This window comes from Drosophila busckii, chromosome 2R (genome assembly GCF_011750605.1).
Source record: "Drosophila busckii strain San Diego stock center, stock number 13000-0081.31 chromosome 2R, ASM1175060v1, whole genome shotgun sequence".
Taxonomy (NCBI): Eukaryota; Metazoa; Arthropoda; class Insecta; order Diptera; family Drosophilidae; genus Drosophila; species Drosophila busckii.
Genome location: NC_046605.1, coordinates 12,726,930 through 12,744,453, shown reverse-complemented (window position 1 = coordinate 12,744,453; position 17,524 = coordinate 12,726,930). Strand labels below are relative to the sequence as shown.

The window sequence follows — 17,524 nt, the reverse complement described above, 5'->3', positions numbered from 1 at the left end:
TATGAAGAAATTATTCGCGGGTGCCAAAACGCGCGGTAACCAACAAGCAAAGTAAACTAACTTTATCTTAAATTATTAACTTTTTGTAGAGGAAAGCAAGCAGGCGAGTCGCATCTTCACGGAGGAGTGCATTGCCATCAAGAGCAAGCTGGAGGATATGGCGCGTGAGCTGGATCAGATTATATTGGCGCCGCTGCCGCGTGATCTGGACTCGCTGGAGCATGTGCTGGAAATCCATGCGGACTATGAGCGTCGTCTGCAGCTGCTGGAGCCTGAGCTGAAGCATTTGCAGGAAACTTTCCGCACCATAGCGCTGAAGACGCCCGTGCTAAAGAAATCGCTGGATAATCTAATGGAGCTGTGGAAGGAGCTGAATACGCAGAGCGGTCTACACAAGGATCGCTTGAAGCTGCTGGAAGCATCGCTGGCGGGTCTCGAAGACAACGAGCATGTCATATCCGAGCTGGAGAACGAGCTGGCCAAGCATCAGGATTTGCCTTCGACTGCCGAGGGACTGCAGCATGTGTTCAAGCAATTGACGCATATGCAGGATATCATAACACAGCAGCAGCCGCAAATGGATAAAATGAATGATGCAGCTGATCAACTGGGACGCATGGGTGTGCCCACCAAAGTGCTGGGCGACCTAAAGCGTTTGCATTCCAATGTCGAGCGTCTGAACACGCGCTGGAGCGCCGTTTGCAATCAGCTGGGCGAGAGGTGCGTCAAGTGTCGAGCTAAACGCTCCCCATATTTGTCTCCAATGCACCTGTGGTGTTTACTCATTATTAATGCTCACACCAACCTTTTGCAGAATGCGCTCATGCGAGACGGCAATTGGGCTAATGAAGAATCTCCAATCGAGCGTGCAAGTCGAGGAATCATGGGTGGATGGCACCACCGAGCGTCTCTCCGCCATGCCCACAGCGACTTCAGCTTATGAGCTAGACGTGAGTACCAGTTGCAACATTAATAATTTCCACCCACTCTCAAATTGTTTAAATATGCAATATGCAATTTAGGTCTAGTATTTTGTATAGTTTCCATTTTGAACAGCGGTCGCCAACCAAGCGTTATATACGTATTGTATATATATTCTCAAATTGTACAAATCGAAAGCGTAGCTATATATCCCGTCCCTCCCTACTCTGTGTGCAAAGTAGTACCCTAGCCAATTTTATATATTTTTTTGGGACTTTATACTTGGTGCTGGACATGTCCTCAATGTCTTTATGTGTGTTTATTATTTGTGCGCCGCGTATTTACTGTAACCGCTGTACAGTCTGTAGCTTTTTGTCTAATGTTTACACGAAACGTAGCAGTCTGCGCTGTTGTCAGGCAGCTGATCACACATATATACACATATATATCGTCCTATATACACATTCCATACTTTGTGCCGTACACAATTCCAAAAATTCCCTTGTAAATCTGCCACACAGTAGTTAATTGCAGTAGTTACTTAGCTGCTAAGCTGCACATTTTAATTTATTTATATATTTAAACATTATATATATCATATGTAGTACTATTTGTCTTTGTAGTTGAAAACTAATTGTATATGTATTTTTGTCTAATTTTTTGTACTTTCACCTCACAAAAAAAAAAACCAAAAAAAATTATCACACTATAAACAACAAACACAACACTATAAAATAATATAAACAAAATAATTTATTACAAACCAAAAATGCGCAAAAAAAAAAACAAAAAAATATTTTTGTACAATGCCATATGCATTATATATAGAAACTGCTTGGAGCTGCTATCGAACGAAAACCAAAAATCGAAAGTGTCAACGTGGCTGGAGGAAGACTTATACGCGAAGCTAAGGTAAAAATTTCGTATGATTGTGGCAAGCTTCAATCGAAGCTGCCTCTCAAGCTGTGTGAATGTGTTCAATCAACGGTTCTCTACTGTCTTTTTCCTCAATATTTAATGCTTTTTACCAAATGTTATAAATATTTTGTGTAAGCGCCAACTCTGCGCTCTCCACATTTAATTAATGCTGTGGGTATAAGGTGCGTCAATAACTGCCAAGAAACCAAAACAAAAACCAAAACCCAAACCAATATTGACCAACAAATTAATTAAAACGAGGCGTAATTTGGTATTGATTAATCCAAATGATATATAAAAAGCACTAAATATATAGTAACTCTAATTTCGATACATAACCAAGCAAACATACTAACATTTTAACTGAATAATTAACAATTAAAAACCCAAAAAACAACTGGAACATGGAACATGCAACAGATTTACGATAGTAAATGTCTGCGCTTTGTTGATTGGTTGATTGAGGCGCGTCCATCATTTTCGCCGCCACGTCGCGATCTACGTCCGGCGGATAGTGATCCGGGCGCCACACAGTATTACAGCCAGCGCTTGGATAATTTAAATACGAAATACGACAGATTGCTGGAACAACTGTCGCAACGTCTAAAAACTGCAATCGAAGTGAATGGCAGCGATGGTCTGGTGAGTAGCCTAAAATGCGAGAGAGAGAGAGAGAGAGAGAGAGATAAAGAGAGCAACGTCAGCTGCTAATATTAGCTTCAATTGTTTATTAGCTTAACAATTGAGTCGCGCCTCAGGCTGCGCATAGTTTCGATTGTTCATAGATATTTCATCTTAGGTTCAGGTTCAAGTTCAAGCGCTTGGCTTTGTATCTTTTATTTCATTTGTTGTTTCCAGTTTCTGCTTTCGTTTTCAATGCGTAGCACTTTGTTTGCAACTGTTATTATTAAATTAACCTTCAGTTTGTTTGTTGTTCGCATATAATGACATCATGTGCGATCTTGTCCAGAGTGTCAACGTTTGAAATGTTGCCTCATAAATCACCAACTTGATTAATTTATAAACAATTTAAACTACATACATTAATTTTTGTGTGCTCGTGACAAGCAAATTGCAATCAGCTTTTTATAAATAACCAAAGCTAATGCTAAAGCTAAAGCTGTTGCCCAATTAGGCAAATATATGCATATTTCACATATTTTTGTTTATATTTTTTAATTTTTTTTATTTGGCATTTCCTATTCTAAGCGCTCAACAGCAGCAGCGGCGTCGTCGTCGTCGTCTATTGTTTCTAAGAAATTCAATGCCAAGCAACGTCATCAACAGAGATCATTGTCGCCAATTTTTGTGTGTTGAGTATGGCGGCTATAATTATATCATCGGTCAGCTTAACAGCAGATTTATTTGGCAACTGGTATTGCTTACAGAATTCCAATTGGGCAACAATTAAAGACAACGCATTTACATAATAGTGCAAATATTTAGTTGTTAATTAGCATATTGAGTAGTGAAAGGCGCGCAATGTTTATAGCCAACTCAGCTTGTCGTTAGCCATTTTATCTTGTGGCATCGCGGCTTTTGGCTTTGGTAGCACTACACATGTCAGAAATTAGTAAAGTATGTTGTTAACTGTCATTTATTATCCAATAGGCGTTCGCACAAACAAATTCAAATAGCTGAGGCTGAGACTTCAGCTTAGCAGTGACATCATAAACAAACTCCATTGCCAAATGGAAGGTCTCAATAGTAATAATAACTACTGTAGCCCCAAGAAGCTAAACTTGATATGCATAACATGGGCGTACAGGCTTTGTGGCATTAAGTGGAGTGAATGAGCACATTTTGCCATTAGACTATAGAAGGTTAGTTGGTGTTAACAACAATAACAAAAGCAAACTGGTTTTGTTCTTAATACTCTAGGCAATGCCAGCTACTTGACTGGAGTGCTAAAAATAAAGTTAAATTCAGTTAATGCTTGAAAGAGCATCAGGAGTTTGGCTTAAAGCTATGCGCAACTTTGTCTTAGATTAAAATCAGTTTTGAAGCATTAAATGCCAAAAATCAAACAAAAACAGCTTAGTGACGTTAAATAGACTTCCGTCTATTGTTTAATTTAAAATTTTCGATTTTATTTTGCATTTGTGGGCTAAACGTGTTTTTGTTAATGAGACGCAACAGCTGAGCGCTTTGCCGGCATGAGCGAGCGGCACACAAGCAAGAGAGCGCAAAGTCAAAGAGCAAAAGCAAAAGCAAAAGCTCGCTCTTTGCTCTGCTTGCAGAAGAGTCGAGGCGGCTCGTACGTTGGGTCAATCAGTTTTAAATGCGACGTGGTTGTGTAACGACGCGAAATCATTTGTCTACGTGCGCTCGTGTGTGTGTGCGTGCCTGCGTCCGTGTGTGTGTGTGTTTCTCTGTTACTCTAATAGTTTATTTTGTAGTTTGTTGTGCGTGAGAGAGAACAAAAGGCAAAACCCTAGCAAAGGTTGCGCCGCGTTATTTAAAGCAATTGCACATTGTATTTAAATTTTTGTTGTTTTTGCCGACAGTGCCTAAAATCAACGTGTAAGGCTAATGAGCTAATTAAAATCGAGAACTGTGTGTGTGCAATATTGATACGCCGGCATATGCAAGCTAAAGCACGCATACGCCGCGTTGTCACCACATATATAAATTAGAAAGTGCGACTATATCTGTGTGTGCGCCTTTAATTGAGTACAAAATTCTCGAGCATATGTGGCCCGCTTTAGATTTTTGTTGTTTTATTAGCAAACGCAAACGAAGCAAATTTAAATTTACCAACGTCGTCGTCGTCCCACATGGCAAACCAAATAGAGTACTAGCAATCAACATAATGAAGTCACTGTAAGCGAGCGAAGAGAACAAGCCTAAGAAGTGTGAAAAAGGCCGCTAAAAAGATAAAATAAAATGCCATACGCATAGAACTGAATATTAATGTAGCCTTGAGGCTGTCGCAACTCAAACGGGCAGGCAAACAAATGTTATAAATATTTTTATTTTCAGTTTTGTTGTCTGCGGCTGTTAATGAAAGCGAACACAAAAGACTACAGAAAAAAATAATAATAATAAAAATGCAGCTGAAAAGTGTGGCATGAGTCAATAGCTAGCCGAAATTAAAAAAGAAATATTAAGCAAGCAGTAAAAACTTCAATTAAATTCAGCACATTTATTATCATCACATGCACAGCAGCTCATTATATGTGTTTTTATGTGACCCCATAGGCTTGGCTAATTCAACTACATTTACAGCTCAAAGCATATGTATGTCTGTAATCATCTTGTTAGATCAGCTGTCGCCATATATATTTAAAAAGTAAAGGCGCAGTGCGTGCGCCAATCTAATCACTGAAAATATTCGAGCAATTTATCAGGCCAAGAACGCGTTTAATCAGTTGCACATTAGAAACTGCCAAAAATATTATTATATAGCTAAATTATTGACATTCGCTTTGTTTATTTTGTTATTGCGCTTTTGGTGTGGCATTTATTGATTAAACTACAACATTCTGCTTTTTGTTGCAAGTATTTTTAGGCACATGTCATAGCCATAACTTATGCAAGTGTGTGTGTGTGTGTTTACTAAATTAGAAAAAAGAAAAAGCACGCGAGTGTCGCCGCCTCAGTTTGTGTCTGTGCAGCTTCTGCAGCATGCAACATTCTGCGCGCTCTCTCGCTGCAACACACGCCACACCACAAAGCTCCGTTTGCCGGCGTCCAATGCGGCGTATTAGTCATTTTTATCTCTTGCTGCCTTGCCACAAGCAGCGCATGCACTTTGCTCTAGCGCTTAAACTCATTTCGCTTGTTAACTGTTTTCAATGTGGGCGCAAACAAAAACTTGTTTCATATATATTTAAATCTCTGATGACATCATAATAAGTGTGCTCATTTTTTTTTTTTGTTATTGCCGTGTGATCTTCAATGTATTTGTGTATGTGTGTTAATTATAATTTATATGTTTGCTTTTACTAACTCTAGGGCGACCTTGAATAGCAACTAAATTGAAAACTATTGACGCTGCAAGTTTATGAACTCAACTTGTTTATAAATCTTTGTGTGCGATAAAAGATACAATTCTTGATGAAGTGACGTCAATCTCAAGTGAAGTTAACAACAGCCACAATGCTTGGCGTTTCTTTCAAAGATAAATGTAATTACAGCCTCAGCTTGAGGAGCAGCAAATGCATTATTTATATGCTCAGTACTCTACGAAATGAAATGAAGCACGTTGCTTTTATATATATATGCCATACGATATATAGCCCTCAACTGTAGCGTCATTTCTATTTTTATAAAGGCTTTGCTTTCATTGTGTGCGTGTTTGTTTGCTTGGTGTGCGTAATTGATAATATAATTTATATGTCTGTCTGTGTGTGTGTGTGTGTGTGTGTGTGTGTTTATATACAAACATACACTTAGTCAACGTGCTGATAAGTCAAGTGTTAAATTTTACCGGCATATTTGCTGAGCAGTGGAGTTAGTGAATGAAAAGGGCTTTGGTTATTAAATGTTAACATGTCAGACAAGCGGGCTACACTTTAGTCAATTATTGTTGTAAACACACGTTATAGTTGCGCCATATAATTTGTAAATTGTTACAAAAATTCAAAATCTCGCAGCGCATTGAAGAAACTTCAACGACAGCAGCAGCAGCAGCTGACTATGATTTTGTTAAATTGAATGCAACAAAAGCCTTAGACATGCCACAGCAGCATAAAATGGGTCGCAAGACCAACAAGAACAACAACAACAACAAACAAAATACTAAAACTAAAACACAAACAACAACAACAACTGTCCAAGTGGCAGAGGAAAGTGATTATGACTTTGCGTTCGAGTTTCAGGTAAATCTCAATAAACTCTGCTCTCTCTCTCTCTCTCTCTCTATCTCTCTATCTGCAAAACTCGCTATTGACTTGTTTATGTTTTTATTTGTACTAATTATTTTACATATTTTTAATATAGCAATACGCTGAAAGTCTACAGAAACCGCTCAAGACCTTTAGAGTTGACTTTAGTGCGGGCAGCGTGCCAACTGGCGATGGCTACGCTGCCGCACGTCCGGATGAGCTCTATACCACCACATACAGCACTACACAGTAAGTGAAATGAATTGCAAGTTTAGAATGCAAGTTGAAACTATTTTCGTTATGCGCTTTGCAGATTTAGCTCAACGAAAACAACGAAAAGCTCCACAAAGAGCATTTACAGCAGCGATGGCATTGATGCTGCCAATCAGCAAAGCACCACAACAACAACAACAGCAGCAACTACACCGAGTCAGCTGCAGTTCAATGAGATACGCAGTCTGAAGCGCGTGCAACAGCTGGTGGGTGGCAATGGCACCTCTGTGCTGGATATTGCCGGCATACGTGATCCACGCAGTGGCCGCATACTCACCATAGGCGAGGCCATACAGCTGCGTATACTTGATGTGCGCACTGGCGAAATGTTGCTGGGCGAGCGACGCCTGACGTTGCAACAGGCCGTGGCAGAGGGACACATAGACGCGCAGCTGGCGCAACAGCTGCTGCAGCCAGGCGCAGGACGCGATGCAGCAGGACGCGAGCTCTCGCTGCTCGAAGTGATACAGCGCGAGCTGAACGAGGCCGAGACGGGCTATGAGACAGCTGAGAAGCGCATTAAGGTAAACAAGATAAGCACGTTGGAGGAAGTGTCCACACCCGAGCAGCCTAGGGATATTGTCGATGCCATTTGTGCGGGTAGCGTGGACGCCAAGACGGGCGTATATCGCGTCAAGTCCGGCCAGACCATCAGTCTAGCGGAGGCCTACGAGCGTGGCTATCTCATACGGCATGAATCGGTGACAATCAAATCGAATGCGCTTTGCCTAAGCGATGCGCTGGCGCATGGTTTGGTTGACAGCGCGGGTTGGATAATCGATCGCAATACGGGCGACAAGTATCGCTTGGACTCGGCCATAGCCAATCAATTGATCGATGCAAGCGTGCGCGAAGTTGTCGATGCCAAACGCGATGTTAAGATTACGCTAGAGCAGGCGCTAAAGTCGGGCATCTTAAATGCCAAAACGGGTCGCTATACAAATGAGGTTACCAAGGAGAAGCTTAGCTTCCTTGAGGCGCGCAACAGACAGTTAATTGTTAAGCCTTATACATTGAAGGACGTGTGCGATTTGCAGCTGCTAGACAAGCAGTCCTTGATTACCAGTCCCATGCGGCGCGAGAAGTTGAGCATAATGCAGGCCATAGAGGCGGGTGTCTTGGATGGCAATCAGCTGAAATGTGTGACCAAGCGCAAGGGTGAGCTCGTCACGCTGCAGGAGGCCATTGCCGATGGCATTGTGCTGCCTGCCGAGTGTAAATATCGTGACTTCATGACTGCCGAGCTCATCAGCATACCCGAGGCTGTGGAGCGTGGCTTGATTAGCTCCGTTTCGCAGCGCTCGATCTTTGACATTGATGGTTTCAAGGACTTGCGCAGCAACGACTATGTTAGCTTTAATGTGGCCCTCTCGCGCGACATTCTGCGTCGCAAGAGCACGGGCTTTGCCTTAGAGACAGCTAGAGATAGTCTGGTGCCCCTGGAAGTGGCTGTGAGCGAGGGTTTGGTGCGTCAGGAGGTGTATGAAATGTTTAGTCGCGGCATTGGCGTGCACAATGCCAGCGGTCAAGAGTTGAATGTCTTTGATTTGGTCTATCACAATCTGATAGATCCCAAGACAGGCTACTTGCTCGAGGCCAAAACTGGCGTCACCGTGCCGCTGGACACTGCCATAGAACGCAAGTTTATCACACCCGAGGGTGCCTTGTTGCTGAGCAGCTTGCTCAACATAACTTTAACCACAGAGACTGTAACGCGTACAATCAATCGTTATGTAACCATTAGGGCCGGCTCGCAGGAGCCCTCAGATAGCGTGTTGCTGACCTTTACCGAGGCAGTGCGTCAGGGTTTCATAGATGAGGATAGGCAGCTGTTCAAAGACCCCAAGACGGGGAATGTTTATGCCGTGCAGCAGGCACTCAACTACGGTCTCTTGCTGCCCGACAGCAATCAGACTGTGCCGGAGCCCACGCAGCGTAAAAAGACCAAGTCCACCATTACCATTGTTACCAAGCAAATTATACCTGAAGCCGAGCCCATCAAGCTCAACACACAGCATACAAAGTATGTGGAGAAATCCGTGGAGATACCTATAGCACACGAGTTGATAAAGCCGGCACGCAGCCAGCAGGAGTTGGAGCAGCGCAGCTATATGGAGCAGCAGGTGACCGAAAGACAAATAATGGAGCTGCCACCGGGTGGTTGGCCCTTGAAGGCGGCCATTGAGCAGCGCCTGTTCAATCCGGATACGGGTGTTTTGCATATTCAAGGCACAGATCGTTTGGTTTGCTTTGAGGAATGCATAGACAAGCAGTTGATCAATCATTTGAGCGTTGCGGTTATCGATCCCAAATCTGGCAGCAAAATATCAGTTAAGGCAGCACTGGAGCGCGATATATTGGACAGCTATGGCAACTACAGAAATCAGCGACAGCAGCTCATCAGCATGCGCAGCGCCATAGCTGAGGGCAAAATTCTGCTCGAAAATGTGCCAGTCACTAGCACCACCTCCAAGACTATACTCAGAATTACGCGTGTCAATAATATGCCCGATGTGCTGGAAGTTTCGACGCCGCTGAAGGATAAGCCACCACACTTTGTAGAGATTGTCAGCTGTCAACGTGAGCTGGCCTCACCGGAGCCGCTGCAAATAGCGCCAGGTGCCATTTACGATCCGTCCACAGCTTTGGTCATCTTTACGCAAAGCGGCGAAACCGAGCACATCTTTGATGCTGCACGTCAAGGACTCATAGATGAGCAGCTAATCAAAATATTGGATCCCAAGACAAAGCAACAGATAACGCTAACAGAGGCCATAGCTCGTGGCATTTATGATCCACGCTCGGCTACTATGCTGAACGCTGAGGGACAGCCTGTGGATTTGATAACTGCCACCAAGCTGGGTCTGTTGAGTGTGGTGGGTGCACCACTTGTTGCTGCCGAGGGTGCTTTGCGCACCGTGCGTTTTGTTACAGATCCACGCACCGGCGAGCAAATTCCCGTTGAGGTAGCCTATGAACGCGGCATTGTGTCGCGTGATGTACTGACGCGCGAACCCTCAACCACCGAGGAGCAGGTGGTGGTGCTGCAAAAGATGCGCAAGCTTATACTCAAACCACGCGATGCCCTGCGCAAGAATATTATAGATGAGGAGACCTGCCAAATACTGGAGGACACGCGCAACTTTACCAATCCAAAGGGTGAAGTAGTCAACATCAGCGAAGCCTTCACTTTGGGCTTAATCGATGGACGTCGTGGTCACATTATCGATCCGCAGTGCAATCGTGTGCTGAATCTGAGACAAGCAGTGGAGCAGAAGATTCTTGATGCCGAGCATACCAATCACATACTCATGCCGCTGGCCAAGAGTCTATCCATACCCAGACTACAAGCACAGGGACTCATTGATGAGCGCACGCAGACAATTGTGCATCCCGAGAGCGGCTATCCCCTGAGCATACAAGAAGCTATTGTCTGCGAAGTTTTGGATGGCAATGCGCCTCTGCAGAAGCCTAAGAAATGGACCCTGCTGGAGGCTATCGAGGAGGGCATTGTTAATGCCAATGAGAGCACATTCAGCTACAAGAACAAGACGCTGAACATAACAGAAGCGATTGAAGCAAAGCTGTTCGATGTAAGCTACGATAAGCAGGAATGTAAGGTGGACATTCCACCGGTGGGCATGATATTCCCAGTGGCTGTTGAAAAGAGTCTGGTGGAGCCCAACAAGCGTGTGGTGCTGCATCCAAGTAGCAAGCAAGCGTTGCCTATTAAGCAAGCTATTGATGAGCACTTCATTATGTCCATACCCTATGCACCCAAACCAGATGCTATTGAAGTAATTCCAGCGCTAGAACGTGGCTTAATCGATGTTGCAGCTCAGACGGTGACGCTACCCACAACAGGCGAGCGTCTGCCGCTGCGTCAAGCTTTGGAAACTGGCGTGCTGGTGGTCAAACGCTTGTCGGACTTTGTGGTCACACAGCAACCCATACCCAAGACAGAAATCAGCGAAACGCTGCGTGCTGTGCATACAGTCACCACCAAAACTATTGAGCTAATGCAGGGCTATGTGCTCGTCTCCAATAATGAGGTGCAAAATGTGCAAACGGGTGAGGTTTGCAGTCTAGAGCAGGCTAAGGAAATGGGCATTTTGCGTGAGGAAGCAACAACACGTGAGAGCAAAACAGCAGTGGGTGAGAGTCTGGACTCCAGTGCATCCACTACAGTTACTACGCTGCCACAAACTGTCGTTGTGGAGGAGCGAACACAAACCGTGGTCATTAGCTCGGATACGCGCAAGCAAGAGATGCAAGTTGTGAGCACCAAACAGTCCACACAGCCCACAGATGTTGTGGTGGAGAAGTCTCCCAGCAAAGAGCCATCAAAGACGCTGCAGAATGTTAAAGAAGCAGCCAAGTTGGGAGCACTAGGCGTCCTAGCAGCGCCTGTGCTAGCGGGTGGAGCGCTCGTCAGCGGTGTAAAGAGCCTCATCAAGTCGGCCAAGACGCCATCAGAGCAAGTGGAATCGACAACAACAACGACAACAGTCAGCAGCACAACTGTGCCAACTACTCAGGAAAAACCAGCACAACCTCATGTTAGCTTTATGGAAGTGGAGCGTACGAATTTAATACCACAACAAGTGCCAAGTGAAGTTGATAATCTGCTGCAGGATACGGAGAAGTTTATAAGCAGCACCACAGCCAACTTTATTGCGAATGAACAGGCGCAACAGTTGCCCAAGCAACAAGTTGTGGACCAGCAAGCCACAACAGCAGAGCTTACAACGACATCAACAACAACAGTGACAACCATAACTACCTCAAAGACAATGGAGACAGCTATAAGTGAAAGTGAGCCTGTTGTTAAAGAAGCAGAAAAACCAACAACTGTGAAGGAGCAACCAGAAAAGCCTAAAGAAACAACAGTTGCCGATGTTAAGACAGTGGAAGCGAAAACAATTGAGACTCAAGTTGTTAAGCCAGTGGAAACACAAGTCAAGGAGACTGTAGTCCAACATCCAGTGGAGACACAAATAACCGAAACCGTCCAAACTACAATAACAAAGGAAACAACTCCAGAGGTAACGCAGCCACAGAAGGACACAGTTAAAGAGGCTACACCAGAGCCTACAGCTAAGAAGCCAGAACCTAAGCCTAGGGCTACAGTGGTTAAGGAAGAAGTAACTGAATTTGAGCCGCCATACACTGCACCACTTGCGCCTTTTGAAAAGACAGAACCAACTGAGGTTACCACAACAGTAACGGAGGAGCTGCCCAGCACAGTAACGGAGGAGCTGCCCAGCACTGAATCACAAACGGTGACAACCATCACAACAACAGTGACCAAAACTGAAAGTGTGGAAGAAAAGCCAACAACAACTGAAACAGTTGTAACTAGCAAAGCTGAAAAGCCAGAGAAAATCGTTGTAGAAAAGCCTGTCGAAGTAGAAAAGCCCAAGCAGACCATTGAGACTGCAAAGCCTGAGGAAATTTTGGTAGAGGAAAGAGTAATTACATTCGAGGAACCCACAATATCTGAATCTACGACTACAACAACCACAACTACCATAACAACAAAGACAATCACCAGCGAGGAGCAGTTACCAGAGCAAACGGTGACTGTGACTAAGGTTACAAAAGAGGAACCAATTGTAGAAACAACTGAGTTTACAAAAGAGAAACCAATTGAAGAAACAATTGTGACTAAAGTAACAAAGCACGAAACAATTGAAGTGCCAGTTACAGAAACAACTAAGACCACGGTAACAGTAACCAGCAGCTCAACAGTTGAACCCAAGGTAGAACCCCAACAACCGGGTGTCTTGGAACAGTTACAACAACCAGTAGACACCACAGACAAACATCAAACGGTTGTTGACTTTATCGAACGTGAGAAGGCACCCCAAACAACGACAACGACAACAAAAGTCAGCGAAGGCAGCAGCATTATGCAAAATGTTAAGGATGCTGCCAAATTGGGTGCCTTGGCTATTGTTGGAGCACCTGTGCTGGCAGGCAAAGCTTTGGTCGATGCGCTCAGCAGTGATAAGACTGTGAAAACAGCGGTGACGACAACACAACAGGAATATCAGGAACCCTCCACAACAGAGAGCAGCAGTACTACAATTGTCACCAAAATTACAACTACAACAACGACAACAACAAGCAGCACGGAAACTGGCAGCGGTCCTGATGATGAGGCACGTGATGTGGTAGAAACTCAGGTCACAACTGTGGAGAGTAAGCGCGATGTGCCTTTGACTTTGGCCATAGGTGATGCTATATCACAGCAGCTAATTAGTCCCGAAGAGTGTCAGGTTATAGTCGATGGGGAGCAGCAGTCGGCTAGTGTTGCCACTTTGCTCAAGGAAGAACAGCTAAGTCCTTTGGATGAGGTGCAAATTATCGATGACAAATTGATAATCTTGCAGCAGTTGAGTTACCTGGTGGACTTAGACACCGAGCTAACACCCGAAAAGTTGAGCGAACTCAATCTTTATGACATTCAGCTGCAGCACTTTACAGATCCGTCCACAGGACAGAAAATCTCCTTCCAAACTTTAGTCTTCGAAATGAACATTTTCAACCCTGAGACCATTTTGGTTAAGAACTTTAGCACAGGCAAATATGAAACCCTAACAGTAGCATTAGAGCGTCCACTTCTAGACAAGCATACGGGTCACATGGTGGATCCCAAGACAGGCAAGAAGATACCCTTCTTCGAGTGCATTGCACGTCAGTGGATAATACGCGCTCAGCCTGAGGAACAGCGACCCATAGAGAGTGTTAGCATCGATTCAGAGACAGGACAGGTGGTACTTGACGATGGTCGGGTTTGCAGCATTGTTGAGGCCATCAACAGTGGCAAGCTAGACATACAGTCGATATCGGTGCGCGATCCAGTCAGCGGTGAGGTAATACCTTTGCGTATGGCAATTGAGTTGGGAGTGGTAGACATGCAAGCTGGCACAGTGATAGACATACAAACATTGAAGGAAATACCCATGGAGTTAGCTTTCCAATTGGGCTTCTTGGTGCCAGGAGCACGCAAGCCCATTTCCTTGGAAGCAGCAGTGCGCAAGGGTCTGTACGATGCTGAGACAGGCAAACTGTACGATGCCGAAACTCAAAACCAGGTAGATGTGCAAAGATCTATAGAGATTGGCTTGGTAGATCCCAAGATTTCACTTATTGTGGACACAGTTAGTCAGCAAGCGCTGAAACTCGACTGCGCCATAGAAGATGAGCTGGTGCTGCCCGCAACGGGACAGATTAAAGACAACAAGCACAATACCTTGGTGCCCTTCGATGTGGGCGTACAGCAGCATCTGCTCAAGACAGACAGCGTCACCTGGAGTCTGCCCGAAGTGCTGCAGCGTGAATATTACACACCCAGCACGGGTAAAGTTTTGAATCCAGTGACAGGTGAGCATATCTTGCTGCAGCAGGCTATAGAAATGGGCTTTGTTGAGTTGGACTCGACATTGGTCAAAGACGTGGAGCATGACAGAATTCTGCCAGGCAAAGAAGCTGCCAAGTTGGGTCTGCTAGACACAGTGCGTGGTTCGCTGAGCTCACCCAATCTTAGCCTCGACGAGGCCTTTGTCAAGGGCTATCTCATCAGCACCAAGAAACCACTGTCGCTAGTCGATTGCCTGCTGCGCGGGCTTTACAACCCGGAGACAGCCAAGTTTACCATAGACAATCAGCAGATGGATCTTAAGACAGCTATAGCTCAAAAGCTTATCAATCAAGCTGAGCTGGTGCTGCTCGATCCCAAAACAGAGTCGATTATATCGCTCAATGAGGCTATAGTCAAGGGCTATCTAGACCCTGTGGCGGGTTATGTTATCAATCCCTATGCTGCTACCAAGTTATCGCTCAACGAGGCGCTAGAGCACCGCATTCTTATACCGGCCAAGCGCAAACGTAGTCTACCCGATGCGGTATACAGAGGTCTATACGATCCGAAGACAGGCCAGTTTAGCAATACCATAACACGCGAGAAGCTAACAACTGAACGTGCAATACGTAGAGGTATACTCGATCCCGATACGACGGTCGTCAATGTCTGTGGGCAGGTGGTACCCTTCGGTATTGCCACGGAGCAGGGCATAGTAAACAGTCAGGAGGGCACGGTGCTTGATGAGCATGATCAGCCTATAGATTTTAAGGAAGCATTCGATAAGGGTGTGCTAGTGGAAGCAAAGAAACCCATGCGGCTAATGGAGGCTGTGGTTAAGAACATTTACGATGAGGTAGATGGACACTTTGTAGATCCCAAAACGGGACAGAAACTGAACTTTGCCCAGGCACTAGACACACAGCTGCTCGACGAGCAGAGCGTGCAGATTAGAGACTTTAACACCGGACTGTACAAGCAACTGAGTCTGACACTTGCCAAGGACGAAGGCATCATAGATCCCCAAAACTCCAAGCTGCTCTATAACCAGCAGCGCATGACCATCAAACACGCTTTCAACATAGGCATACTCATGGATGTAAATGCGCCAATTAGCATACAACGCGCTATTCACCAAGGTCTATACGATGAGAAGAGCGGCAAGCTGACGGATCCCAAGACATCGCGCAAGATTACGCTGCTGGAAGGCATGCGCAGTTTCGTTGTCAATCCTCAGTTGCCTTGCTACTTCGATGAGCAAACTGAGCAAATGTACAGTCTAAGCGAAACCTGTCGTCAGGGCATTATAAACAGACGCGAGGGTGTGTTCAAGGAGCCGGGCAGCAGCATCTTTGTGCCGCTAAGCGAGGCTTTAAGCTTGGGCTTGATGGTGGACATAGAGCAGGCAGCGTTTGGCTTGTATGAGCTGCTGGCCATGGGTTTCTATGATGTGCAGACGCGCAAAGTGCTGCATCCGGTTACCCAGCGTCAGCTCAACTTGAATGAAGCCTGCGTGGAGGATGTGGTTAGTCTCTCCTCCAGTTTGGTTAAGCACCATGATACAGGCAAATATATGCGCCTAGCTGATGCTATTAAACAGAAATTGATAGACGATAATGCAGGTTGCTATAACTTGGGCAGTGAGCAGTTGGACATGCAAACAGCCAGAGCACGTGGACTCATTGTGTCCAATCGTCGTCTGCTGAGTCTTGAAATGGTTTTGCGCATGCAACTTTATCGCGCTGAGACGGGCAAGTTCTGTGATCCCACGACGGGTGCTTATCTAGATCTATTCGAGGCTATACGCGATGGTTTCATAGACCCAACAACAACAGACTTTAAGAATCAGTTGACGGGCAAGGTGCTGCCTTTAATGGAAGCTATAGAAAATGGTGACATAGACGTATCCAAGGGTCGCGTGTTGGATCCCAAGACCAAGTCCACTTACAACTACGATGTTGCCTTTACGCGTGGCATCTTGGTGACCGTGCTGCGTCCGCTTACCGAGCGCAGCGAAGTCGTGCATCGTCAGGATAGCGTCGAGCTCTTGAGTCAAACGCCCGTTAGCGTTGTCATTAGCAAACCGCGTGAAATGTCGTTAGATGAGGCTATACGTTATAACATTATAGATCCAAAGACAGCTTTGGTGCGCGATTTCGATAGCTTTAAGTTCTTGCCATTTACTGTGGCAGAGGAACGCGGTTTGGTGGACATAACTAAGCGCACGCTTGTGGATCCTAAAGCTCTTTACTTTGCATTCGATAACACGCTCGTCATTTATACGCGTGAGCCCTTGACATTCGATCAAGCAGCCGAGTCCAAGGCGCTAGACCTGCAAACCGGCATGCTCAGCTATGTGCATGAGGCTGGCGCAAACGATTCACTGACTGTCAACGAGGAGCCGAAGGTATACACGCTCAAGGATGCCGCTAACATGGGTGTAATTGATCCCGACTCGGCGCTGGTCAAGGACTTGGCCAAGGCGAAGCTTGTGCGTTTGCCAGAAGCGTTCCGCAAGGGCTTGATGGATGCCAACAAGGCAAATGTGCTGAACACACAAACCTCCAAGCTCTGCTCACTGCAGGAGGCCTACGAGAGCGGCCTCATCTGCACGCCCAAGCGCTCCTTTGGCTTGCTAGAGGCCATCAGCTTTAACCTGTACAATCCAACCAATGGCCGCCTAGTCGATCCCTTCCAAATGCATCCCGACATCATCAAGCGTAAAAAGTATACGCTAATCGAAGCCATTAGCGCTGGCCTCATCGACCCATCCTCAACGGTGGTGCGTGATCCCAGCTCGGGTGTTATTCACCCACTGACGGCGGCCATTAGCAGCGGGTTAATCGATGCCAGCGAAGGTCGCCTCAACGATGCCAATGAGCCTAAAAATAATATTGATTTGGTCAAGGCAGCGGAGAAGGGTTTGCTGCTGCCAGCGGAACAGCGGGTAAGTCATAGTCCTTGTCTAATTATTTTTTTGTGTGTCGGTTATTTCAAATTTCCATCACTCAGCAAAAACAACTTATCATCAACAAAAAGTTTAACTTCGTCGCATGTTTTGGTATTACAATATATCTCTCTCTCTCTCTCTTTTTGAAATTAATTAATACTTTGATGAAAAGAAAATTTAATTTATTACATTTTGATTGAACAGCGCGCTTTATATCGCTATCTATGAGACTAACCCAAAGCAGTCTGCTTACATTTCATTTCCTTA

At 45.2% G+C, this 17,524-nt stretch overlaps 1 protein-coding gene across 35 annotated transcripts in view; it reads left to right on the top strand.

The window, feature by feature from the left end:
• LOC108596008 (dystonin) overlaps nucleotides 1-17,524 on the top strand; it is a 65,952-nt gene that overhangs the window by 29,032 nt on the left and 19,396 nt on the right. For 29 of the 35 annotated variants that reach the window (XR_001915028.1, XR_001915029.1, XR_001915030.1 and 26 more), the window contains 6 exons: nucleotides 90-720; nucleotides 815-950; nucleotides 1,750-1,833; nucleotides 2,260-2,481; nucleotides 6,784-6,917; nucleotides 6,982-17,254. Coding sequence is in view for 32 of the 35 variants with exons in the window: in XM_017981325.1 (XP_017836814.1) it covers nucleotides 90-720; nucleotides 815-950; nucleotides 1,750-1,833; nucleotides 2,260-2,481; nucleotides 6,784-6,917; nucleotides 6,982-17,254 (11,480 nt within the window). In the remaining 3 variants the exon portion in view is untranslated. The remainder of the gene's footprint in view (nucleotides 1-89; nucleotides 721-814; nucleotides 951-1,749; nucleotides 1,834-2,259; nucleotides 2,482-6,783; nucleotides 6,918-6,981; nucleotides 17,255-17,524) is intronic. The other 6 variants (XM_017981317.1, XM_017981316.1, XM_017981314.1 and 3 more) reach the window with 2 other exon arrangements.